This window comes from Coregonus lavaretus (genome assembly GCF_964263955.1).
Source record: "Coregonus lavaretus genome assembly, chromosome: 2".
NCBI lineage: Eukaryota > Metazoa > Chordata > Actinopteri > Salmoniformes > Salmonidae > Coregonus > Coregonus lavaretus.
The window spans coordinates 39,726,169-39,753,841 of record NC_139989.1 but is presented as its reverse complement, the minus strand read 5'-3'; the positions used below and the strand labels follow the sequence as shown (position 1 = coordinate 39,753,841).

The 27,673-nt window shown below is 42.6% G+C and overlaps 2 protein-coding genes across 9 annotated transcripts in view; both read left to right on the top strand.

Annotated features, from left to right (window-relative positions):
* Positions 1-20,289, top strand: part of LOC311145827 (signal transducer and activator of transcription 3-like) — a 33,639-nt gene extending 13,350 nt beyond the window's left edge. For 2 of the 8 annotated variants that reach the window (XM_084182145.1, XM_084182144.1), the window contains exons 3-23: positions 6,982-7,318; positions 7,437-7,518; positions 7,721-7,854; positions 8,796-8,947; positions 9,192-9,350; positions 9,596-9,688; positions 9,827-9,886; positions 10,007-10,036; positions 10,150-10,243; positions 10,335-10,382; positions 10,546-10,629; positions 13,641-13,739; positions 13,931-14,066; positions 14,289-14,341; positions 14,454-14,548; positions 14,859-14,998; positions 15,162-15,380; positions 15,565-15,607; positions 16,468-16,530; positions 18,152-18,249; positions 18,355-20,289. In XM_084182145.1, the coding sequence (XP_084038271.1) occupies positions 6,982-7,318; positions 7,437-7,518; positions 7,721-7,854; positions 8,796-8,947; positions 9,192-9,350; positions 9,596-9,688; positions 9,827-9,886; positions 10,007-10,036; positions 10,150-10,243; positions 10,335-10,382; positions 10,546-10,629; positions 13,641-13,739; positions 13,931-14,066; positions 14,289-14,341; positions 14,454-14,548; positions 14,859-14,998; positions 15,162-15,380; positions 15,565-15,607; positions 16,468-16,530; positions 18,152-18,249; positions 18,355-18,431 (2,296 nt within the window). In that variant the 3' untranslated portion in view covers positions 18,432-20,289. The remainder of the gene's footprint in view (positions 1-6,981; positions 7,319-7,436; positions 7,519-7,720; positions 7,855-8,795; positions 8,948-9,191; positions 9,351-9,595; positions 9,689-9,826; positions 9,887-10,006; positions 10,037-10,149; positions 10,244-10,334; positions 10,383-10,545; positions 10,630-13,640; positions 13,740-13,930; positions 14,067-14,288; positions 14,342-14,453; positions 14,549-14,858; positions 14,999-15,161; positions 15,381-15,564; positions 15,608-16,467; positions 16,531-18,151; positions 18,250-18,354) is intronic. The other 6 variants (XM_084182148.1, XM_084182147.1, XM_084182146.1 and 3 more) reach the window with 6 other exon arrangements.
* Positions 20,290-26,198: 5,909 nt separating this feature from the next.
* The window catches only part of LOC311102390 (signal transducer and activator of transcription 5B-like), a 73,798-nt gene continuing 72,323 nt past the window's right edge, over positions 26,199-27,673 (top strand). The window contains exon 1 of the mRNA XM_084143718.1: positions 26,199-26,355. The gene's annotated coding sequence lies outside the window, so the exon portion shown is untranslated. The remainder of the gene's footprint in view (positions 26,356-27,673) is intronic.

The window sequence follows — 27,673 nt, the reverse complement described above, 5'->3', positions numbered from 1 at the left end:
AACACACAGCCAGGGCAACTAAGGAGTGGCTCTGTAAGAAGCATCTCAAGGTCCTGGAGTGGCCTAGCCAGTCTCCAGACCTGAACCCAATAGAAAATGGAGAAGGTCTGTATGGAGGAGTGGGCCAAAATCCCTGCTGCAGTGTGTGCAAACCTGGTCAAGACCTACATGAAACGTATGATCTCTGAAATTGCAAACAAAGGTTTCTGTACCAAATATTAAGTTCTGCTTTTCTGATGTATCAAATACTTATGTCATGCAATAAAATGCACATTAATTACTTAAAAATCATACAATGTGATTTTCTGTATTTTTGTTTTAGATTCCGTCTCTTACAGTTGAAGTGTACCTATGATAAAACTGACAGACCTCTACATGCTTTGTAAGTAGGAAAACCTGCAAAATCGGCAGTGTATCAAATACTTGTTCTCCCCACTGTATATACTACCAGTCAAAAGTTTGGACACACCTACTCATTCAAGGTTTTTTCTTTATTTTTAAAAAATGTTAACATTGTAGAATAATAGTGAAGACATCAAAACTATGAAATAACACAAGGTCACAGTCATGTAGTAACCAACAAAGTGTTTAAAAAATCTAAATATATTTGAGATTCTTCAAATAGCCACCCTTTTCCTTGATGACAGCTTTACACACTCTTGGCATTCTCTCAACCAGCTTCACTTGGATTGCTTTTCCAACAGTCTTGAAGGAGTTCCCACATATGCTGAGCACTTGTTGGCTGCTTTTCCTTCAGTCTGCTGTCCGACTCATCCCAAACCATCTCAATTGGGTTGAGGTCGGGGGATTGTGGAGGCCAGGTCATCTGATGCAGCACTCCATCACTCTCCTTCTTGGTAGTTAAAATAGCCCTTACACAGCCTGGAGGTGTGTTGGGTCATTGTCCTGTTGAAAAACAAAGTAAAGTCCCACTAAGCCCAAACCAGATGGGATGGTGTATCGTTGTAGAATTCTGTGGTAGCCATGCTGGTTAAGTGTGCCTTGAATTCTAAATAAATCACACAGTGTCACCAGCAAAGCACCCCCACACCATAACACCACCACCTCTATGATTTACGGTGGGAAATACACATGTGAAGATCATCCGTTCACCCACACCGCGTCTCACAAAGACACGGCGGTTTGAACTAAAAATCTCAAATTTGGACTCCAGACCAAAGGACACATTTCCACCGGTCTAATGTCCATTGCTCGTGTTTCTTGGCCCAAGCAGGTCTCTTCTTATTATTGGTGTCCTTTAGCAGGCTATCTTCTGTATACCCCCTCTACCTTGTCACAACACAACTGATTGGCTCAAACGCATTAAGAAGGAAAGAAATTCCACAAATTAACTTTTAAGAAGGCACACCTGTTAATTGAAATGCATTCCAGGTGACTACCTCATGAAGCTGGTTGAGAGAATGCCAAGAGTGTGCAAATCTGTCATCAAGGCAAAGGGTGGCTATTTTAAAAATCTCAAATATATTTTGATTTGTTTAACAAATTTTTTTACTACATGATTCCAAATGTGTTATTTCATAGTTTTGATGTCTTCACTATTATTCTACAATGTAGAAAATAGAAAAACCCTTGAATGAGAATGTGTGTCCAAACTTTTGACTAGTACTATATAAACTCAGCAAAAAAAGAAACGTCCCTTTTTCAGGACCCTCTCTTTCAAAGAAAATTAATAAAAATCCCAATAACTTCACAGATCTTCATTGTAAAAGGTTTAAACACTGTTTCCCATGCTTGTTCAATGAACCATAAACAATTAATGAACATGCACCTGTGGAAAGGTCGTTAAGAACTAACAGCTTACAGACGGAAGGCAATTAAGGTCACAGTTATGAAAACGTAGGACACTAAAGAGGCCTTTCTACTGACTCTGAAAAACACCAAACGAAAGATGCCCAGGGTCCGTGCTCATCTGCGTGAATGTGCCTTAGGCATGCTGCAAGGAGGCATGAGGACTGCAGATGTGGCCAGGGCACTAAATTGCAATATCCGTACTGTGAGATTTTTACATTTTTAGTCATTTAGCAGACGCTCTTATCCAGAGCGACTTACAGGAGCAATTAGAGTTAAGTGCCTTGCTCAAGGGCACAGCGACAGATTTTTCACCTAATCGGTTGTTTTAGATTCCGTCTCTCACAGTTGAAGTGTACCTATGATAAAAATTACAGACCTCTACATGCTTTGTAAGTAGGAAAACCTGCAAAATCGGCAGTGTATCAAATACTTGTTCTCCCCACTGTACATACATACATACATACATACATACATACATACATACATACATACATACATACAGTGGGGGAAAAAAGTATTTAGTCAGCCACCAATTGTGCAAGTTCTCCCACTTAAAAAGATGAGAGAGGCCTGTAATTTTCATCATAGGTACACGTCAACTATGACAGACAAAATGAGGAGAAAAAATCCAGAAAATCACATTGTAGGATTTTTAATGAATTTATTTGCAAATTATGGTGGAAAATAAGTATTTGGTCAATAACAAAAGTTTCTCAATACTTTGTTATATACCCTTTGTTGGCAATGACACAGGTCAAACGTTTTCTGTAAGTCTTCACAAGGTTTTCACACACTGTTGCTGGTATTTTGGCCCATTCCTCCATGCAGATCTCCTCTAGAGCAGTGATGTTTTGGGGCTGTCGCTGGGCAACACGGACTTTCAACTCCCTCCAAAGATTTTCTATGGGGTTGAGATCTGGAGACTGGCTAGGCCACTCCAGAACCTTGAAATGCTTCTTACGAAGCCACTCCTTCGTTGCCCGGGCGGTGTGTTTGAGATCATTGTCATGCTGAAAGACCCAGCCACGTTTCATCTTCAATGCCCTTGCTGATGGAAGGAGGTTTTCACTCAAAATCTCACGATACATGGCCCCATTCATTCTTTCCTTTACACGGATCAGTCGTCCTGGTCCCTTTGCAGAAAAACAGCCCCAAAGCATGATGTTTCCACCCCCATGCTTCACAGTAGGTATGGTGTTCTTTGGATGCAACTCAGCATTCTTTGTCCTCCAAACACGACGAGTTGAGTTTTTACCAAAAGGTTCTATTTTGGTTTCATCTGACCATATGACATTCTCCCAATCCTCTTCTGGATCATCCAAATGCACTCTAGCAAACTTCAGATGGGCCTGGACATGTACTGGCTTAAGCAGGGGGACACGTCTGGCACTGCAGGATTTTAGTCCCTGGCTGCGTAGTGTGTTACTGATGGTAGGCTTTGTTACTTTGGTCCCAGCTCTCTGCAGGTCATTCACTAGGTCCCCCCGTGTGGTTCTGGGATTTTTGCTCACCGTTCTTGTGATCATTTTGACCCCACGGGGTGAGATCTTGCGTGGAGCCCCAGATCGAGGGAGATTATCAGTGGTCTTGTATGTCTTCCATTTCCTAATAATTGCTCCCACAGTTGATTTCTTCAAACCAAGCTGCTTACCTATTGCAGATTCAGTCTTCCCAGCCTGGTGCAGGTCTACAATTTTGTTCCTGGTGTCCTTTGACAGCTCTTTGGTCTTGGCCATAGTGGAGTTTGGAGTGTGACTGTTTGAGGTTGTGGACAGGTGTCTTTTATACTGATAAGTTCAAACAGGTGCCATTAATACAGGTAACGAGTGGAGGACAGAGGAGCCTCTTAAAGAAGAAGTTACAGGTCTGTGAGAGCCAGAAATCTTGCTTGTTTGTAGGTGACCATATACTTATTTTCCACCATAATTTGCAAATAAATTCATTAAAAATCCTACAATGTGATATTCTGGATTTTTTTTTCTCAATTTGTCTGTCATAGTTGACGTGTACCTATGATGAAAATTACAGGCCTCTCTCATCTTTTTAAGTGGGAGAACTTGCACAATTGGTGGCTGACTAAATACTTTTTTTCCCCACTGTACATACAGTTGAAGTCGGAAGTTTACATACACCTTAGCCAAATACATTTAAACTCAGTTTTTCACAATTCCTGACATTTAATCCTAGTAAAAATGCCCTGTCTTAGGTCAGTTAGGATCACCACTTTATTTTAAGAATGTGAAATGTCAGAATAATAGTAGAGAGAATGATTTATTTAAGCTTTTATTTAATCACATTCCCAGTGGGTCAGAATTTACATACACTCAATTAGGATTTGGTAGCATTGCCTTTACATTGTTTTACTTGGGTCGAACGTTTTGGGTAGCCTTCCACAAGCTTCCCACAATAAGTTGGGTGAATTTTGGCCCATTCCTCCTGACAGAGCTGGTGTAACTGAGTCAGGTTTGTAGGCCTCCTTGCTCGCACACGCCTTTTCAGTTCTGCCCACACATTTTCTGTAGGATTGAGTTCAGGGCTTTGTGATGGCCACTCCAATACCTTGACTTTGTTGTCCTTAAGCCATTTTGCCACAACTTTGGAAGTATGCTTGGGGTCATTGCCCATTTGGAAGACCTATTTGCGACCAAGCTTTAACTTCCTGACTGATGTCTTGAGATGTTGCTTCAATATGTCCACATAATCTTCCTTCCTCATGATGCCATCTATTTTGTGAAGTGCACCAGTCCCTCCTGCAGCAAAATACCCCCACAGCATGATGCGGCCACCCCCGTGCTTCACGGTTGGGATGGTGCTCTTCGGCTTGCAAGCGATTCCCTTTTTCCTCCAAACATAACGATGGTCATTATGGCCAAACAGTTATATTTTTGTTTCATCAGACCAGAGGACATTTCTCCAAAAAGTACGATCTTTGTCCCCATGTGCAGTTGCAAACCGTAGTCTGGCTTTTTTATGGCGGTTTTGGAGCAGTGGCTTCTTCCTTGCTGAGCAGCCTTTCAGGTTATGTCGATATAGGACTCGTTTTACTGTGGATATAGATACTTTTGTACCTGTTTCCTCCAGCATCTTCACAAGTTTCTTTGCTGTTGTTCTGGGATTGATTTGCACTTTTCGCACCAAATTACAATCATCCTAGGAGACAGAACGCGTCTCCTTCCTGAGCGGTATGACGGCTGCGTGGTCCCATGGTGTTTATACTTGCATACTATTGTTTGTACAGATGAACTTGGAACCTTCAGGCGTTTGGAAATTGCTCCCAAGGATGAACCAAACTTATGGAGGTCTACCATTATTTTCTGAGGTCTTGACTGATTTATTTTGATTTTCCCATGATGTCAAGCAAAGAGGCACTGAGTTTTTATTTATTTATTTATTTATTATTATTATTTTATTTTTTTAGCAGACGCTCTTATCCAGAGCGACTTACAGTTAGTGAGTGCATACAATTTTTTTTTTTCATACTGGAATCGAACCCACAACCCTGGCGTTGCAATTGCCATCCCTGCCGGTCATTCCCTCCCCTACCCTGGACGACACTGGGCCAATTGTGCGCTGCCCCATGGGTCTCCCGGTCGCGGCCGGCTACGACAGAGCCTGGATTCGAACCAGGATCTCTAGTGGCACAGCTAGCACTGCGATGCAGTGCCTTAGACCACTGCGCCACCCGGGAGGACGGTTTATTTGAACAGTGAGAGATAGAATAACAACAAAAACATCCAGAAAAACGCATGTCAAAAATGTTATAAATTGATTTGCATTTTAATGAGGGAAATAAGTATTTGACCCCTCTGCAAAACATGACTTAGTACTTGGTGGCAAAAGCCTTGTTGGCAATCACAGAGGTCAGACGTTTCTTGTAGTTGGCCACCAGGTTTGCACACATCTCAGGAGGGATTTTGTCCCACTCCTCTTTGCAGATCTTCTCCAAGTCATTAAGGTTTCGAGGCTGACGTTTGGCAACTCAAACCTTCAGCTCCCTCCACAGATTTTCTATGGGCTAGGCCACTCCAGGACCTTAATGTGCTTCTTCTTGAGCCACTCCTTTGTTGCCTTGGCCGTGTGTTTTGGGTCATTGTCATGCTGGAATACCCATCCACGACCCATTTTCAATACCCTGGCTGAGGAAAGGAGGTTCTCACCCAAGATTTGATGGTACATGGCCCCGTCCATCGTCCCTTTGATGCAGTGAAGTTGTCCTGTCCCCTTAGCAGAAAAACACCCCAAAGTATAATGTTTCCACCTCCATGTTTGACGGTGGGGATGGTGTTCTTGGGGTCATAGGCAGCATTCCTCCTCCTCCAAACACGGCAAGTTGAGTTGATGCCAAAGACCTTGATTTTGGTCTCATCTGACCACAACACTTTCACCCAGTTCTCCTCTGAATCATTCAGATGTTCATTGGCAAACTTCAGACGGCCCTGTATATGTGCTTTCTTGAGCAGGGGGACCTTGCGGGCGCTGCAGGATTTCAGTCCTTCACGGCGTAGTGTGTTACCAGTTGTTTTCTTGGTGACTATGGTCCCAGCTGCCTTGAGATCATTGACAAGATCCTCCCATGTAGTTCTGGGCTGATTCCTCACCGTTCTCATGATCATTGCAACTCCACGAGGTGAGATCTTGCATGGAGCCCCAGGCCGAAGGAGATTGACAGTTCTTTTGTGTTTCTTCAATTTGCGAATAATCGCACCAACTGTTGTCACCTTCTCACCAAGCTGCTTGGTGATGGTCTTGTAGCCCATTCCAGCCTTGGAGAGCTCTTTGGTCTTGGCCATGGTGGAGAGTTTGGAATCTGATTGATTGCTTCTGTGGACAGGTGTCTTTTATACAAGTAACAATCTGAGATTAGGAGCACTCCCTTTAAGAGTGTGCTCCTAATCTCAGCTCGTTACCTGTATAAAAGACACCTGGGAGCCAGAAATGTTTCTGAATGAGAGGGGGTCAAATACTTATTTCCCTCATTAAAATGCAAATAAATTATTAACATTTTTTACATGCGTCTTTCTGGATTTTGTTGTTGTTATTATGTCTCTCACTGTTCAAATAAACATACCATTAAAATTATAGACTGATCATTTCTTTGTCAGTGGGCAAACGTACAAAATCAGCAGGGGATCAAATACTTTTTTCCCTCACTGTATGTGCTCTATGCAGGGCGTACGCAGCGAACAAGGAGTCCCACGCCACGCTGGTGTTCCACAACCTGCTGGGGGAGATTGACCAGCAGTACAGCCGCTTCCTGCAGGAGAACAACGTGCTCTACCAGCACAACCTGCGTCGCATTAAGCAGCACCTGCAGTCCAAGTACCTGGAGAAACCCATGGAGATCGCCCGCATTGTAGCCCGCTGCCTCTGGGAAGAGCAGAGGCTGCTGCAGACCGCCACCACTGCCGCACAGGACGGAACGGCATCTCACCCGTCTGGCACTGTGGTGACGGAGAAACAACAGATCCTGGAGCACAACCTGCAGGACATCAGGAAGAGGGTGCAGGTGAGACTGCATGTTTAGTCCAAAGAACAGGATCTTGTTCTTCAATAGGTGTTTTTACACAGACAGATTATTTAATACCTCATTTGATTTATATGCTTTACTTGTTATTTTGATATAGGATATGGAACAAAAGATGAAGATGCTTGAGAATCTCCAGGATGATTTTGACTTCAACTACAAGACCCTTAAAAGTCAGGGTGGTAAGTTTCACATTTTTATATTACATTAAATTCTATAAATGTTTTGCTAGAATTTTATCTGAATTTGTGGATAGGATATCTTTTAGGTCTTTGAGGCTCTACTATTATAATCTACTACTACTATTTATTTGGCTGGTTCTTGCTTTGAAACTCTGACCCACCATCAAATTCTACCAAATATCACTGACTCTTAAATCTACAGATAACCCACCCAACTCCTCTCCTATTTGCTCAGAGTTGTCCCAGGACATGAATGGGAACAGCCAGGCGGCAGCAACCAGGCAGAAGATGTCTCAGCTGGAACAGATGCTGAGTGCTCTGGACCAGCTCAGGAGGGTAGGGCCCTTATACACCCCTCCTTAGTGTCCATTGGACCCTACATCGTACACCCTTCTTTTAGAGGGTCCTTTTTACCCTGAATCAGGATAGTCCTAATTTCTGCAATAAGTAGGCTAGGCTAGTTGACATTCCGCTCGAACTACATACGCGTGTGCAAGAAATTACATAAACCTGCACACTAACATGTTTGTTAAATAATACGATTTTTTGTAAGCAATAGAATTGGGTTATTCATTCTGTAATTATCAGCAGCAAGCTCAAACTGTCTGCCCCAGGCAGCCTGCTTCCCTATCCATTGCAGCCCGACTTAAACATTCGGACTCGGCAGCAGTACCTTTCACTACACATGCAGGGATCTGTATGTGTGTTGATATTAATGTGCGCTCGATGATTCATTTTCAATTGAGTTCAATTAATATTCATGCTGCTGTCAAGCACTAAATATTTATGAGCAAGATAAGAAGGACGGTAATAGCTGTCAACTTCTGGAGAATGTGGGAGTGGAGACTATTTAGTTTTTTAAATGATAATTTCCCTAAGGCCAAAATTGTAAAACAAATTCACTAATCATGTTGTCCAACATGATAATCATCCTAAGAATCATGTGCAAAATATAATCATCCAGCGGTAGCCTCGAGGTTAGAGAACCGGGCCAGCAACCGGAGAGTTGCTGGCATCAATATCTCAGGTGCCACCTACCGTTTATCTTCCCTTGTGCACTGCACTGTGGCAACCCTCTGCTCCAGCCTCTCCAACCTAAAGTGTGTGTATATATCAGGGGGTTGGATAAAAAGCAGAAGACACATTTCCATCTCATGTGGATTAATAAAATATATCTTATCTTAAAAGTATTTACAGAACCCCCTGAATATCACTTTAACACTGGTTGTGGTTGTATCAGTGTCAGAAGGATGTGCTGTTGTCCCTCTCTGTTGTAGCAAATTGTGACAGAGATGGCGGGGCTGCTGTCAGCCATGGACTTTGTCCAGAAGAACCTGACCGATGACGAGCTGGCTGACTGGAAGAGGAGGCAGCAGATTGCCTGCATCGGAGGACCACCCAACATCTGCCTGGACCGCCTGGAGACATGGTCAGTTACCATTAGTAACCTTTACTTTCCACATGTTAAACCCCTTTTTTATGTGCCCTCCCCATGACCGTACACTATCTATCTCCCCAACACTCATGTAGAGTAAACGTCAGAGAGGCGAAGAAGGAGAATTTGTAGTCAATACAAGACACCATAAGATAAATTGTAGTTCCAAATTTAGTTTAACATAAACAAAGTAGCACTGCCATAATGACTGACCTAGACTAACCTTTGGGACCTCTAGGATTACGTCCCTGGCTGAGTCTCAGCTGCAGATCCGCCAGCAGATCAAGAAGCTGGAGGAGCTCCAGCAGAAGGTGTCCTATAAGGGAGACCCAATCATCCAGCACCGGCCCGCTCTGGAGGAGAAGATAGTGGACTTGTTCAGGAACCTCATGAAGAGGTGGGGAGCTTCTCTTTAGCTTTAACACCTATCACATGTCCAGATGGTTTGGATATTTATTATAGGATAGAATTTGTATAATATTCAGATGTTTTGGATACATGGCATAGACTTTGGCATATATGGAGATATTTGGACATCTTTTATTATGATGGGCATTAGATGAGGCTTCGGAGCTTTGTCCATCTCGGACTTCCACCACTGTGCTCTAATGCGCCGCCTCTTGTCTGGTCGTGGTATTGCAGTGCGTTCGTGGTGGAGAGGCAGCCTTGTATGCCCATGCATCCAGACCGACCACTGGTCATCAAGACAGGTGTGCAGTTCACCAACAAAGTCAGGTAAGAGGAGCTGTGGGACAACTCAGTGCCACCAGTTGATGAATATGTTGAATACAAACTGCATTATTTGACGCCTTTGGCGTTTGCATTATGTGCTCTCACCAAATGTTATTTTCCAAATATTTTCTCTCTTTTCAGATTACTGGTGAAGTTTCCAGAATTGAATTACCAGCTGAAGATCAAAGTTATTATTGACAAGTGAGTTTTGCGTGCCCATTGTCCATCACTCCCATGATCATGTCTGATTTGCATAGAACACAACGATCGACTCTGTCCCAGGGAAGTTGTTTTGTGAATTTACCTCTGTTTTTTTCTCAGGGAATCTGGGGACGTGGCTGCTATTCGAGGGTAAGTGACTTATGTAACGTTGAAACCCTTTGATGACTCCAAAGCTTTCAGTCTTAGAATGTCCCTTTTGCCATGGAGCCTGTGAATAACCTACTCTACACTGCTCCTCCTAGGTCCAGAAAGTTCAACATCCTTGGTACCAACACCAAGGTGATGAACATGGAGGAGTCCAACAATGGCAGTCTGTCAGCAGAGTTCAAACACCTGGTGAGTGACTGTCTGCTAGTCAGTATAGTGGTGAGCCTAGTGTGGTACTGTACAGTATGTTGCTTGACTGATAATTGCCCTTCTCTTTCAGACCCTGAGGGAACAGAGGTGTGGCAATGGTGGCAGGACCAACAGTGATGTGAGTCCCACACTCAATCTTGAATGCTCCTTTTCTTATGGTGACTGATGTAGCTATACTGTTAAATTAAACTTAACATTTTGGGGATTTATAGTACAATTGTCATCAGTATTGATAGTAGCATCAATCGACCTATAACCCTGACTGTCCTGTTCCTCCTCAGGCCTCCCTGATCGTCACAGAGGAGCTCCATCTAATCACCTTTGAGACAGAGGTCTACCACCAGGGCCTGAAGATCGACCTGGAGGTGAGACCTAGCTTAGCTCTCTACCTGTGTACACACACAGTCGGCTTGGGGAATTTCTATTGTGCTTCCTAACTCCCAGGTGGTGTTTGTCAAGTCTCATTACGGCCACACCAAACACTCAGCATGTAATCCCCTAACTCCACTTTAATCCTACATCAGCAGGAATTACATGGAGATTAGATATTTAAGGCCAAGAGTTAGCTCTGCCACACACAGTGAGCCAATAGACGAGTCATTATCATTATCATTATCAGGGGCCTGGCTCTGCTCTCCCCATGCACAGAATACCAATGAGCTGATTCAGTAATCACACTTGATCTCCATGCTTCCTGCTGTTGCTTCTCCTCGCGCCCATCATCCCTCCCCTCAACCCCCGGCCGGTGGAGCGTGTCCAGGGGTGATCCGTCTCTGACCCACTCTATACCTCCCTAAACACCACCATTGTTCCTCCCTCTGATAGCACCGTAGCTAGCCCAAGCCCCCTGCTGGGACACAGGAACCATTCATCTAGTGCAGGGGTGTCAAACTCATTTTAGCTCAGGGGCCACATGGAGGAAAATCTATTCTCAAGTGGGCCGGACCGGAAAAATCATGGTATATATAACTTAAAAACAACAACTTCAGATTGTTTTCTTTGTTTTAATACGATCAACATACAACATAAAGCTGAAGCCTGAGGACAGTGTGTCCAAAATAGTACAAGCACAACATCACTATTAATCATAAAACACGTCAAGTTTATTTGAAAATTCTAAAGAAAAAGAACACACAAACACACAATGCCTCAGTGATTAACAGAACTGTTTCACAGATCACAGAACTATATCAGGGTGTCATTTCTCAGGCAGAAATGTAGATAAAAATAATGAAATCCTGTTCCCCAAACAAGTGCAAGAACCACAGAGTCAAGAATAGGTTAAATATACAAATAAAATAAAATCAATTAAAAACAATAGCACATCAACATAAAAACATATAAACATAAATCTGAAAGCGTTGCTCAAACTCCCGTAACAGTCCCGTTATTTTATCTTTGAACCGCTTCATGTCTGCCACATGTTGGGTCGCGCACACATTTTTCAGACAGGGGAAGTGAGCTGCATCACCACCGGCAAGTTGCGTCTCCCACAATGACAGCTTCAACTTGAAAGAACGTATGCTGTCATAATACTGCGTGACAACTTTGTTGCGCCCTTGCAGCTGTTTGTTCAAGTTATTCAGGTGCTCTGTAACATCCACCATAAATGCAAGGTCCTGCATCCATTCTGCGGAATGAAATTCTAACACTGGTTTGCCCTTTTCTTCCATGAACTGTTCAATTTCTTCTCGTAAATCAAAGAAACGCCTCAGCACAGCACCTCGGCTTAACCATCTTACCTCAGTGTGGTATGGCAGGCCATAGATGTGGTCTTTCTCTCTGAGAAGGCTGTCAAACTGACGGTGATTCAGGCTTCTGGATCGGATGAAATTAACAGTTTGGATGACCACCTTCATGACGTTATCCATCTTTAATGACTTGCAACACAAAGCCTCCTGGTGCAAAATACAGTGAAAAGTCAAAAAATCACGTCCTCCATTTGCAGATTGCACTTTCTCTCTGAACTTTGTCACAACGCCTGCTTTTTTCCCGATCATTGAGGGCGCACCATCTGTAGCCAGGCTGACAGCGCGGGACCAGTCCACTCCGACCCTGTCCAGCGCGCCGACGAGTGCGGTAAAAATATCAGCTGCTGTCGTTGTATCTGTCATCGGCACCAACTCCACGAACTCCTCGGTGACGGTCAATGTGTCATCAACTCCGCGGATGAAAATGGCCAGTTGTGCAACATCTGTAATGTCCGTGCTTTCATCAATTGCAACCGAAAACGCAATAAATGACTTTACTTTTTGCTTCAACTGGCTGTCCAAATCCACTGAAAGATCGGAAATCCTGTCTGCAACTGTGTTTCTTGTCAGGCTGATATTTGCAAAAGCCTGCCGCTTTTCAGGGCACACAATCTCCGCTGCCTTCATCATGCATGTTTTTACAAATTCACCCTCACTAAATGGTTTTGAAGCCACTGCGATTTCATTAGCAATGAGGTAGCTAGCTTTCACTGCAGCGTCACTGATGTCTCGGCTGTGAGTAAACACAGACTGCTGTTTCTTCAGACCCGCCAACAGTTCATTCACCTTCTCTCATCTCCGCTGTCCTTGAAAGTTGTCATATTTGTCGGCATGAAGACTCATATAGTGGCGACGAAGGTTATATTCTTTCAGCACTGCAACATGCTCTGAACACACCAAACATACAGCTTTCCCATTCAATTCCGTGAATAAATAGGATGACAATTTTTCTTGGAACACTCTGCACTTTTTTTTTTTTTTTTCAAAATCATCTCACGGGCCGGATTAAACCCGTTTGCGGGCCTGATCCGGCCCGCGGGCCGGACGTTTGACACCCCTGATCTAGTGGTTATGCCCTGCAGGGCTTTGTGTTGAGCTCAACACTGCGGCGCTGGCCCCCCTGAACACAGCAGTGTGAAAATGCATTAGCTAGGATAATTAAGACATTAGCATTGAGAAATGGAGGGAAATTAGCGTGTGTGTGTTAGAGGGTTTGGCACACCCACGTTATGAAGTAATTTATCACAACACTCCCGTCTTCTATAAACGACACCATTTAGCAAGGCAAGGAGGAGTGCTGCTGTGTGATTAAGACTTAATTCTCAGTGAGGGACTAAACACTCAGTGAGGGACTAAACACAGTGAGGGACTAAACACATGGACAGCTTTTCCTCCCTTATGGACAACTACTTTGTCACAGCCATCAAAAAAATAAAAATGTCCATTCAGCGTAGAATTTAGTTTATTTATTAAATGGCATTTCATGTCAGACTTGAATAGAATGACCAAACAACCTAGATGAGTTTTGAAAGCCTGGCAAAAAGTGTGAATGCTCCATACGTATATCTTCATTGATCCAATGTCCAGGTTACCCATTCTTCATGTGTTTCTCTATGGACCTTTAGACCCATTCTCTACCAGTGGTGGTCATCTCCAACATCTGCCAGATGCCCAACGCCTGGGCCTCCATCCTGTGGTACAACATGCTGACTAACCACCCCAAGGTAAGACGGCTATCGCCACCTCGTGTTAGACCACTGTCCTGTAACTTCTGTCCCCCAAATACAGTCTGTTTTATTGATATCATCTTTACTGTGTCATACATTCTTTGCATTGGCATCTGTCTTGGAGAGGGTTAAAATGTGTGAGAAATGAATCCACTTTGACCACCTCCTCCTGTTGTCATGTCCTATAGAACGTGAACTTCTTCACCAAGCCTCCGGTGGGGACGTGGGATCAGGTAGCGGAGGTGCTGAGCTGGCAGTTCTCCTCCACCACTAAGAGAGGCCTGACCATCGAGCAGCTCACCACCCTGGCTGAGAAACTACTTGGTGAGGAACCTTTCTGTTTGCAACTCTACCTTAATCTGGATTGGATGGGTCCATAGCAATAGAATGATGATGATGATGTCTGTCTGTCACAGAACATTGAATGAGAGTCGAATGAATGTCCACTTTAGTAATTATATTTCTATGGATGGGTCCACCTATACCTGACTGGTACTGTCTGTATGGCATCAATGCCTAATAAATGTGTTTGTGTTGTTTGTCCAGGGCCGTGTGTGAACTACTCTGGATGCCAGATCACCTGGGCCAAGTTCTGCAAAGTATGTCCTTGCCCAATCAGTCTCTCTTGTTCTCTATTGATATTGTGGGATGGTTATCTAGCTGTCGTAAACAGCTTCAGTTTGAATTGATTAGTTCCTCCTTTGTCCTCAGGAGAACATGGCGGGTAAAGGCTTCTCTTTCTGGGTTTGGCTGGACAACATCATTGACCTAGTTAAGAAGTACATCCTGGCTTTGTGGAATGAAGGGTGAGAGGTCGCTTCTGTTTGTTTACCGACTTGTTACTGGAACAGCTGGGTAAAAATCCAAGTTGGAGGGAGTTGAGTTCATGACATTGAGTTCATATGAGCAATGCAGAGAACTGTAATACTGAGCCGTTGAACCCTAGATAGTGGGAAACTGGATTGAGGACAAGTACAGGTTTTAGGGTTAATGCACAAGTGTAAAGTGTCAAGTGTAATGGAGTTAAATTGTCTCCCTTTTAGTCTTTCTCTGTGCTATCTGGTGAAAGTGAAAATAAAAACCTCATATTTTTCTCTCTGCTCTCTCTCTGTGCAGGTATATTCTGGGTTTCATCAGTAAGGAGAGAGAGAGGGCCATCCTGAGCCCTAAGCCTCCTGGCACCTTCCTGCTGCGCTTCAGTGAGAGCAGTAAGGAGGGAGGCATCACCTTCACCTGGGTGGAGAAGGACATCAGTGGTAAGAGGACAGTCTGTCTGTCTGTCTGTCTGTCTTTGTCTCTTTCTTTTCTATTGTGCGTGTCATTTGGTCTTTGTCTATGTTGCACATTATTTAGTTTCATCTCATTATTGCTCTTGTGACATGGTTTCATATCTCTCTCATTCTCTCTGTGTGTCTGTAGGGAAGACTCAGATCCAATCGGTGGAGCCTTACACCAAGCAGCAGCTCAACAGCATGTCCTTTGCAGAGATCATTATGGGATACAAGATCATGGACGCCACCAATATCCTGGTGTCTCCGCTGGTCTACCTCTTCCCAGAGATTCCCAAGGAGGACGCCTTTGGGAAGTACTGCCGACCGGAAGCTGCTCCAGAGGCTGAACTCGGAGACCCATGTAGTAGTAAGTCAATCAGGAAGTTGAACATAATGTCATGAAAACTGTGGGATGAGTTTGATAATGAAAGAAGATCTGGAAATACCTCATAATGAATATTTCTTTACTGTTTTGGAGGTTGATGCTTTGTGACATGGGGAATATTTAGATCTGTGTGTAAGTTAAAACGTGTTTTGATTTTCTCCCACAGCCATTCAACCATACTTAAAGACAAAGTTCATCTGTGTAACCCCGTAAGTATCCACTTTCCTTGAGAGCTGTTTTTAGTGTTAAATTCCCTCACAGGGGTTAGTTAATGCTCGTCAGTGACCTCACACTAGGTTGTGTAATGGAAACTGGGACAGTCATGTACCTTCCTAGAAAGTCTTGACACTCTTTTCTGCCTATGTTGCAAAATTGACATTTAAACTTTTTTATTCTATGAAATGTTTGAGTGTCCTCCAGAACATCCCCTTGTTGGGTTCTTGTAAGGGTGGGGCTGGGGTTTTAACCCTGGTAGAAGAGTGGTTCCCAGATCGTTCCTCTAAAGTCATCACCAACAAACTGTGACACACTGATTCACTATCAATCAGGGTCTTTCCCTTATTTGTACAGTCATTGGTCTGCCCTGGGGACAGTAGAACAGGAAGCACAGGACTGTAGGCAGGTGGGAGGAAAGTGTACACATCTCTCTAGACAAAGCAGAGTGGAGAAAGCAAGTAAGGATCCCCAGACAAAAGCATACAGATCACTTTAATACGAATCGCTCAACACAGTAATACCACCAGTAGAACCAAAGAGAAAGCTTACCTTGCACTTATAGGGGAACAGACAGTGTGTCGTGTTCTGTAGGCCATGCAGTGCTCTATTCCGGGACGGAGAGGGTGTGTGTGAGATTAGCAGAGGGATCAGAGGGGTGTGTATACTGGCTAACCAAGGGGTGGAGGTAGTGTTTCGGGGTGGGGGTGGCAGCATTGGAGAGGTTTGCTCAGTGAGAACCTGACCTGTCTCTGTAGGACTAGACGGGTGTGTTCTACATAGGTGGAGGTGTCTGTTGGGGTGGAGGGGGGTGTTGGAGAGGAATGCTCAGTGAGATCCTGACCTGTCTCCGTAGGTGCCCTTCCGTGTTCATGGACTTTCCGGACAGCGAGCTGCTTGGGAACGGGATATTCCCTGGGTAGGCAGTGGGGGGGGGGCATGTAGGGCTGTGTGTGTGTTTCTCTACGTCTGTGTGTGTGAGGGTGGGTGAGACTCAGACAAGGGATGGAGTAATAAGTCCCTCGCCATCCTCATCTAGACCCCCCACCCCTCACCATTTTGTTTCCAACTCACTGCCACTCTCCTTGGTTCTAACACCAGAGCATTTTCCAGTCATATTGTATGCAGCCATTTTGAGTTGGTTTCATCCTACTCAAGATGGCTTCCCTTTCCCAATCACATCCTCCGTAGATCATTCACCTTTCAAACTCCCTGTATGTCTACGTATTGGTGTCATGACCACTCCATTAAAATCAGTCCACACTGGCCATGTTTAGTTTACAGCTTGATAACTGTATCAAAATGGTCCCCATCTCACAGTCATTATTATTATTGGGCTCCCGAGTGGCGCAGTGGCCTAAGGCACTGCATCTCAGTGCTTGAGGCGTCACTACCGACCCCCTGGTTCGATTCCAGGCTGTATCACAACCGGCCGTGATTGGGAGTCCCTTAGGGCGGCGCACAATTGGCCCAGCGTCATCCGGGTTTGGCCGGTGTAGGCCGACATTGTAAATAAGAATTTGTTCTTAACTGACTTGCCTAGTTAAATAAAGGAAAAATAAAATACAAATAAAATAAAAAATGAACTGGCTAGAACAGCAGGAGGGGAGAAGAGGCAGTGGATTGATAGGCTGTAGACTGAATGTCTCATTGGGAGAAGTGCCTTCAGTGGAGATTAACTCCTAACGCCCTAACATTGGTCCTTACTTTAGTTCTCCACCGCAGGAGGTTGGTGACACCTTAACTAGGGAGGACGGGCTCGTGGTAATGGCTGGAGCGGAATCAGTGGAATGGTATCAAATACATCAAACGCATGGTTTGATGCCATTCGCTCCGTTCCAGCCATTATTATGAGCCGTTCTCCCCTCAGTAGCCTACACTGTTCTCCACATATGACTTTATAGTAGTAGGTTGCTGTGAGACATCATGCACTTTTAGAATGAAATGTCTGTCAGGGGTGTAGAGGGTTTTGGTGTGTTTCTGCCCACTGGCCTGCTCTAACCAACTAGATTGTGTAGAATACTTGTCATTAACATTCCCACTAACCATCCCAGCCTCCTTATGTGACAATGTGCTCAGTGCTGCCCCCAAGAGGAGAAGCCATTTCTCTCTCTCTCTCATTCACACATCCACTGCACTCCTATCCCCCTTTCTTTCTGCTACTGTAGTCTAACTTCAATCATTCGTTGGCCACTGGGAAGCACATTAACACATAGTGGCTGAACTGACCTAACCTTGGAGTCATTGGCTCACCTTTCACTAATCCGACCCAGTCAACACTGAACCACTTTAGTCATGTATTTAAACCTGTAATACTGTGTGTACATGTAATAATGTGGAGTATTGTCCCAATCTATGGTGACATAACAGCAGTGATGATGATGACAATGACTTACGCACTGGCAGTAGACTGACAGTTAGTTTATCGCTTGTGGTAAAATGGACATAGAGATGTAATCGCTATGACGTCTGTGTGTGACTGTATGTGTTTAACATCTAGTCTTGGTGTGTCTCTCCTATCCTGTATTGTCTTGTTGCAGCACCAACTCTGGTAACACCAGTGACCTGTTTCCCATGTCCCCTCGCACCCTGGATTCTCTGATGCACAACGAGGCTGAGACCAACCCTGGCCCACTGGGTGAGTCCTAATACACACACTAACGCACACGCAGACAAACACACACATGCACATACTCGTACTGTACTTGCATGTGAGGCAAGGTTTAACTTGTTTTAATGGCAGCCCTCTTGCTTTCTGTCTTCCCAGATTCCCTCACTCTGGACATGGAGTTGAGTACTGATGCGGCGTCACCCATGTGAAGAGATGAATGAACCAGACTAATTTTAAATCTTTTAACTCCCCGTTTTCTTAAAAATAAATATCATCCACAGGTACTTCTGTCCCATATTGTGAAAGGGAACAAGACGCATTACATTTAGCCACATGTTTTGTTCTTTACCTTTCACCTAACACACCAACAGCGTCATTGCGCAAAATGGTACGCAGCATCATCTGGATATGTGTGCAACAAAAGTTCAACGTTAACCTTCTGCTACCATTTCTGTCAAGCCATCTACGCATACAGTTTGATGCATACGTTAGAAAAAGGCAAATGCAGCGTTCCATTGGAAAAGAATGTACTTCTGGTGTACCAAAATGCAATGACGCTATCGGTGTGATCGAGGCGTTAGTATCAATGTTTTGAAAAGCCACGTCTCCCTCCCTGTGGGTGTTTCACAAAGTACCTTATATTTAAATTGTGTATTTTAATACAAAATTATATTTTTGTTTCCTTGAATTTCTTAAAATGGTTTTGATCTCAACCTTCATTTTTGAACCAGCGCTTTTGTTTTTATAAGAATGTCTGAAGAGGAAGATTGCTATCTAGCTTTTCAAAGATAAGAAGTTATTCTTTGTTAGCTTGAAAGTTCTAGCTTTTCAAAGATAATAAGTTATTCTTTGTTAGCTTCATAGTTCTCAATTACCTATTCTATGATAACCTTTTTGGTAGTCCGTCCGTCTGTCTCCCATGAAATTCTCTATTGAAAGGGACACCTGTATCTTTATGTTCCTTTGTATTTGATTGAGAAATATCCTGGTCCATTCTTTCCGGTTGTATCTTATTCCTTTTTTATTTTTTATTTAAAAAATATCTATAATCTCACTGTAACACAATGAGTCAGTAATATGATGTGTTTCTAAAAACCAAGGAGATAAGAACCAAGGTGACTGGAGTGAATTTGTTAATTGAACATTCATTTATAAAGGTCATTTATGTGAATGGCGCTGGTTTTCGTTTTTTTTGGTGTCTGAAATGGCGTTGATAATGACAGGATATTTCCCTGACCTTCTCTGCTGTCTCCTGTCTCAGCCTCGGATCAGCCCCGCTCTCAGCAGGCAGCAGCATGTCTCAGTTGAAGGGAAAATACTGATTCTTCCCTGGATTGTAGAGCACGTTGACGTTTGTCATGAATCTTGCCCTGAGCAATTTCCGCTAGCTGGGCCAGCTGCAATGTCAAAATTGGCGATATCGTAAAAAAATAGTTTTCCTTAATTTAGGGTTAGGCATTGGGTTAGAAATGTGGATTAGGGTTAGGTTTAAAATCAGATTTTATGACTTTGTGGCTGTGCCAGCTAGTGACCACTCTGCAGAGCTGTCTATAGGACAACATTCATGACATATGCCAACCTGCGACTGTAGATAGAAATGTACATTATTCTCTGGGGTTTTTAATTCATACACACCCCCTTCGTCCTTTATAGTTTGTCATAATGTGAATAGCAGTTGTTGTTTTCATTGATCCATAAAAATAGAATTATCATTGCCACAGTACTGCACTAGTCTGTGCCGTAATGGTTTATGTAGTGCCTATCTCATATCGTATTAATGATTTATTTTAAGCGAACACTTCTTGAATGTGTTGACCTTGACCTTGTTTTTTTTGTTATTTACATAATGTTAGTATCAGTTTCTAATGATATTTCACTTTTCTGTTTGATTGTATATGGGTATGATATGATACACTTGTCCATCGCTTCATGACTTAAGTGCTCAGTTGAATCTGTAGTTGAGTTCACTCTGTAGATGTTATTTGAAAAAAGCTATCTGTAAATTATGCTGTAACTAATCTTATATTTGTTTAAAAATCATAAAAACAAAAAAAATATTATCCCTCATATGGACTCGTTTGTCTATCTTATTTGATTTTCCCTATTTAATTGTGTTATTTTAAGCAGATGTGTGTGTTTTTTAATTTTTACCTGTGATCCAGTTGCATAGCTTAAAGTCTTTACATATTTGTGTTTGCAAACAAGCTAGTCATAGGTTTCGCCTCAATCACTCAGTCGAGTCATGCCATTGTTATGAACATTCTCCACCCGCCCTCCATCAGTGGTGCCCTAAAGTGGTGATGAGGCCATTCATTTTGGACGGAGGCTAACTACCGTTTAGTCTAAATTACACTATAGTGCCTGGAAATAAGATGACATTGCTAAAGTAGTCAAATATTTAGTAGGAAACAACTTTGCCAGCATGTCGGTCCTGTATAGCTTAGTTGGTAGAGCAGGGGTGTCAAACTCATTCCATGGAGGGCCTAGTGTCTGCAGGTTTTGGGTTTTTCCTTTCAATTAAGACCTAGACAATCAGGTGAGGGGAGTTCTTTACTAATTACTGACCTTAATTAATCAATCAAATACTAGGGAGGAGTGAAAACCCGCAGACACTCGGCCCTCTGTGGAATGAGTTTGACACGTGTGTGGTAGAGCATGGCGCTTGCAACGCCAGGGTTGTGGGTTCGATTCCCACGGGGGGCCAGTATGAAAACAATGTATGCACTCACTAACTGTAAATCGCTCTGGATAAGAGCGTCTTCTAAATGACTAAAATGTAAATGTCAAATTTACTTTAGGCAGTGTTGTCATTAACTAACAAAATGTTTGTCAAAAATAGCTAGCAATGCTAACGTTAGCTAGCTAAAATCCGGTGTCCTCCCCTCAACCTTAGCTAGCTAACACTGCATCTAAAGTCAATTTGGTGACATCAAAGTGATGACAAAAGGTTTTGCTACTAATTATTTGCCTCCTTTTGAATGTCATTGTATTTCCAAGCCACTGTAATGCACTTGACAGAATCTTCATCAGCGCTCATTGACGATGGATTGAGTAGAATGCTCAGTCGGGCATCAAAGTCCAAAACGAACATTCAAAACAATATTGTGACGAAACATGCAAACCATGAATATGCAGAAGAAAATTTATTTATCTACACGTCATTCGTCTCCTGTCTGCATATCCTCTGAGTATTACCTAATTGCTCCAACACATCTTGCCTAATTCTTAAAGCGTCCGCATGCTACCCAGCCGAAACAGTTCGGTAGAGTTCGTTCATATTATTATGACGACATTCTGTGACGTTTTGGACTTCGGTGAGGGGTTTTTTGGATGTTCGGGCACACAACATTTTTTTCTGGAGGCAAACCGAAGTTCGGAGCCGGAATCTACGCCCCTTCGTCGGTGATTGGTTAACAGTAGGGATTCTTCAATAAAGTCTCTGTTGTCATTCAACAAGAGCCGACTCGTTTTCATGCACATTTTTTAATTGAAGAATACTGCACAAAACATCTTAGTTAGATGTAAAATTGCGCGACTAAGATCTCGACAGCAAAAACGTCAAAAATTAATGACAGATTTCTTAAATTACTTCTGACTATTTTGAGGAAGTGGCTACGGCGTCTCAAAATGGACAAACAGTACTATTGCCGCTTTCCCTCGTAGGTATTTTAAGGGAGTACGCTAATGCACTCGTTCGGGTTATGCTTTGAACATTACATTTTTGTCATTTAGCAGATGCTCTTATCCAGAGCGACTTACAGTTAGTGAGTGCATACATTTTCATACCGGCCCCCCGTGGGAAACGAACCCACAACCCTGGCGTTGCAAGCGCCATACTCTATCAACTAAGCTACAGGGGACACACCGACTGTGTTATTGCGCGAAATAGCATGCAGCATCGTCTAGATATGTGTGCAGCAAAAGTTCAACATTCACCTTCTGCTACCATTTCTGCAACCTGTTTACGCATATGTTGGATAAATCCAATGTATGCACCACACAGAACGCACTGCAACTGCCTCTGCAACGCAATGCTGCAAGGCAAACAAAGCGTTCCATTGGAAATGAATGTACTTCTGGTGTACCAAAACGCAAGCTCAGTTGGTGTGTTCGAAGCGTTAGGCATCAGCCGAACTGAAGCATGCCAACGCCTGAGTTGATCCGAAAACACTTGAATGAGTTATACCTGCTGGAACGCATACTACGGGTGGGTGTTGTCTATGGGATAGAAATTCTGCATAAAATGTAAATGCTTTGGAATGTTATTTGTCAATTCCTGTGAGTTTTGACTAAATCTTTCGAAACGACACTGAGTGGTCTCCCCTGACCTTCTTTCTGTACGTGGTGAAACTGGAAATCCCATAAAATGAAAGCACGTTGAACATGTGCGTGCTGCTTCACTGCCATCAGGAAACCCATCTCACATTCACTGCATAGCAGCACACAGGTCTGGCCTGGGGCTTCCGCCGTGGTTTCACTTATTTACATTGGCTATAGTTGTCCCGTTGAGTCACTCCTTGGTGTAAACTGGTCTGAAATGGCAGGTGTGAAATATAGTATTTTTCGTATCATTCTTGTCTCCTCACATACTTTATTTATGTCTCTCTCTTCCTCCCTCTCTCTATTTCTTCGCTATTTTATCTCTCTCTGAGAGGAACTAGCCCTGTCCTGCTAGGCGTGAGGAGCTGAGCTAAGGTGAGTGGTGAAATGAAGGGGCGTGGAGAGGCAGAGGGAGACAGAGAGCGTTTTTTCTTTTAACATCAGCAGCTGCTGACTCAGCAGTTTCTGAACGCAAAATGTCAACCCTCCAGCCTGCCTGGCCAGCAGCCAATCCGTTTGGAGAATCGATTCCATTTTAACGGTGTGCTGTGAAGTGGCCTGATGTATGGCTGGGGTTGTTTGTGTGCACAGAGGGGGTTTGCAGGCCTTGTGGAGTGTGTGTTTATGTGGGTTTTCTGTTGTTGCCATAACAATTTTATATGTTTTTTTGTGTGAAACTGAAGTTAGAAATAATAAAAATGTGTTCATACTTTTGCCATGCCTTATTTGTCTTGAGAAATGTTGGCTTTTTGCATAAGACTTCCAGCTGCTGCGTTTGGCCAAGTGACAGTCGTTAAGTCTGAAACCTCTCATATTTCAAATGCCTAGTGGCGTACCGAATGACACTTACTTACAGAGGAGGAAAAATGGACTGTGGACCAAATTCTGGTTCATAAATTAGTCATTAGTCACTGAATCGTTTATGTGTATATGCGGTATCAATCACACAAGTTAACATGTAATTTACTGTTCAGTCTCTAGGGACCATCACTGCTGGGATTGGGTGCATGTAGGCCTATCTATCTGTAATGGAGGTTATTCAATGAGATTCATATTTCCTGCTTGTTTTTTGTCTCCAGCCATATACTTCGCTATGTACAAACATACACGCACAGAACTACCAAAACCTGCTTTAGTGTGTAAAGGTTACCAGGGCCTGAGGCATACATGGATCTAAGGTACGACACACACACGTCTCTGTCTCTCTTCTACTCCCTGTAAGTCTCACTCTTCATCTCCCTCAGTGGGAACCATTCTGTGGTTTTGTTCAGTCTGCTTGTAAAGCTGGTAGACGGCTGCTGCTGGCCCTCTTCCAATTAACTCAGTTTCACCTCTTTTTCTCTCTCTCTCTCTCTCATTCTCTCTATATCTCTATTAGAAAAGCACACATGCACGTGTGCACGCACAAACATTGAGTGTTTTTTTCTTTAAATCTGTTTTTCCATCATTAGTTGTTCTGCCAGATAATGTCCTTGCCAGCGCTTATTGAATGCTCAAAGAGAGATTGCAGGATGAAGTTTTAAGGCCAACTATTAACCCGTTATGGAAAATGTGGTATCCTAAATGAGATCCAAAACATATCCACTGTAACCCTGTCTATTCTGGTTTGAGGTAGTCACCTCATACAAGTACTTGGGAGTATGGCTAGACAGTACACTGTCCTTCTCTCAGCACATATCAAAGCTGCAGGCTAAGGTTAAATCTAGACTTGGTTTCCTCTATCGTAATCACTCCTCTTTCACTCCAGCTGCCAAACTAACCCTGATTCAGATGCCCATCCTACCCATGCTAGATTACGGAGACGTAATTTATAGATTGGCAGGTAAGGGTGCTCTCGAGCGGCTAGATGTTCTTTACAATTCGGCCATCAGATTTGCCACCAATGCTCCTTAAAGGACACATCACTGCACTCTATACTCCTCTGTAAACTTGTCATCTCTGTATACCTGTCGCAAGACCCACTGGTTGAGGCTTATTAACAAAACCCTCTTAGGACTCACTCACCCCTATGTGCCCAATAATGTTTGTACCATGTCTTGTGCTGCTACCATGTTGTGCTGCTGCCATGTTGTGTTGCTACCATGTTGTTTTCATGTTGGGTTGCTACCTTGCTGTGTTGTCGTGTGTTGCTGCCATGCTATGTTGTTGTCTTAGGTCTCTCTTTATGTAGTGTTGTGTTGTCTCACTTGTTGTGATGTGTGTTTGGTCCTATATTTATATATATATTTTTTTTAGCCCAGCCCCCGTCCCCGCAGGAGGCCTTTTGCCTTTTGGTAGGCCGTCATTGTAAATAAGAATTTGTTCTTAACTGACTTGCCTAGTTAAATGAATAAAGGTTAAATAAAAAATAAAAATAAAAATATTCCTCTACCACCAGGTGTCACTATGCTCCTCCACCTAGAGGAGATGTCAATATTACAATGCACAGCATTCTAAAGTTAGAATATCCATGATGATCATATCCATACATAATCACTTTGAGGACTAATAACAACGGGATGTTTTACAGTCAATGGAAAGGATTTTGTAATCTACCATAAAGGATTGTTTTGCAGTTTGTGTTTGTGTATCTGTGTAAACCTGTGTGAATAGTGTGTAGCACAGATTTGACTATTTAGCTTCTTTACAGTTGGAAAGGGCAGAGAAAATGATTCCCTCTGGGCAGTGACACACACACACTCTCTCTGCTAACATCTATCAGGCTCTAGACTCCCTCTGTGTAGGGAGAAGGATGCTGTGCTTAAATCTACTGCCTGCCAGGACCTAGCAAAAGATGAATCACTTTCATTTTGTCTTTCATTCACACCACCATGCATTTGACTAGAAAGTGCTCTGCTTTTAGTCAAATGAGACAAAATCCTCTGCCTATTTTGTTCACAAACAAAGTACTTATAAAATAGATGCAATTTTCCATCTGACCTGACAGAACCCTAGCTGTGTGTTGAAGGTCTGTCTGTCAGTGGCCAATATGAGTGCATAGCAGAACATAGAGGGTACAAAGGCCTACAAATCTGAGAAAAGTTTATCTCACTCTTGGCCTTGCTGCTTCCTAGAGCTGGGCTTCTCCATCTCTTCAACTTCCCATTGGTTTTCTCCACTTTATTCCCATTGAGACACATTGAAGGCAACATGTGCACATGTTGCTCTATTCTTGTGAACACCTGTTATGTGGTTCAATGTGGTTCATCAATAGGCTATGTACTGACTACATATTATGTATTGTAGTGCTATTTAGAAATAGATCACATTGCTCTAACAAAGGCTACTTCTGTTACTACTAGACTACTACTAATGGTGATTATAACAATAGCATATAACATGATAATAGGTAGGAAAATAATAATAATAAAACATTTCTCCTTCATCTATTTATTATTATTATTGTTGTTATTTGATCATCAATACAGAATTAGATAATTTGATCATTTAATTGCCTTACATTTGTTAGGTTAGGCTATAATATGCTGGTAAATTCACTTACTGAAGTAGGGCCAATATATTAACCCCCGATGTTGACATTTAAAATAGTTAAGGTAAGGGTTAAGGTTAGGGTTAGGTAAGGGTTATGGTTATGGTTAATGTTAGGGTAAGGGTAGAGGTTAAGGATATGGACGTCCCAAGGATCCCGGATAGCACTGACCGAGCTTAGAGGGGGAGAGCAAGCGAAAGACACGAGAGAGAGAGAATGAAAAAAACTGCGTAGCGAACAGTTAGAAAGAGACCGGAGAGGTTCCTATTCTGGGTCGTACGGACGTTGTTGAGCTTTCCCTTACTTTTATGCAAAAAGACAACTCAATTGATCGTCTTGTCAAGGTAGGTTTGTTAACTATGTAAGCTTCGAGAAGATTTTGGACAAGCATATTTCGTGCAGACGGTTTCTATTGCGAAATAATGTTCTGACAGTGCTTTGTAAACAAACTATGTGTGGCTCTGCGCTCTGCTGTCTTTTAGGCTGTCCAAGCGTGGTTAGAATGTCACATGTGAACCTACAAATTGAATTTTTTTCAGTTTACGATATTGATGGAGTGTATTGTTAATATAATATATACTTTGTTATTGGTGTTTGTTGGCCCTTTCTCATATATAGCCTTTCTCATATACAGCCTGTTGATTCAATATAAATATATATATATATATATATATATATATATATATATATATATATATATTATATATATTTGAATCAACAGGCTGAGTCCAACTCCCTCCTGGGAGTCAAGCGAGAACTCGACTGCACTAGATTTTCTTCAACATTGCACAATGTTTTTAACATAACATCTTAAAGGCTATATTATTAACATTATTTACATGTAGGCTATAACACATGTTATACGGATTATTCAAATAGCTTGTAGCCTAGGTCAAACGCAAATTGGAATGTGAGTTTATTCTATCAAACCGTTAGCCAGCGCCGAGGCGCATGTTATGGTGTAATGAATGTGCGTATGTAACTCCTCTCAAGAAGTTGTGTAGTAGCCTAACAGGTGAAAGTTGAACTTGAATTGCACATATGTGTTAGTTAGGTAACTTTAGAATTTAGATAAGAACTAGATAAATAAATGATCAATGCCGATGCAAAAAATATGGTGTGTCAGCCTGTCAATGTAGAAATAAGCAGTTGTATTATTATTTATCCTGGACAAACAGTTTTATTAGTATTTTATTTTAATTATTTTAGACAAATACGCTATATATTATTGGAATGACTTTCAGTGCAACAAAGAAACTATGAGTAATTATCCACTCTAAAGTGTTTGTGGAGATGGCAGATGATGGCTCAGAATATTTTTCTGAGATGTTTTTTATTTTATCCAAGTTTGCTGGTGAAAATGGGCTCATACTGTTTTTAAATTAACGGAATCAGTTGACAAAATGTTAACAATCATGTGATAATACACAACTGTGCATAATGACACATAAGTGCTACTGTAGGCTATATTGGCTGCAGACTTTCTATTTGGTGTTTATATGCTGGTAAAGTAGTCCAATGTGTATCTTATTGCACCTGGAGAGCAATGCAGCCTGGCTAATGGCCAGGTGATGCAGTCAAGGTGTGACATTCTCTCTGCTCCTGTTTATTTGAGTGCTTTATGCCAGTTGTTCTCCAAGCCTCCTTACCACAACTGAGTAA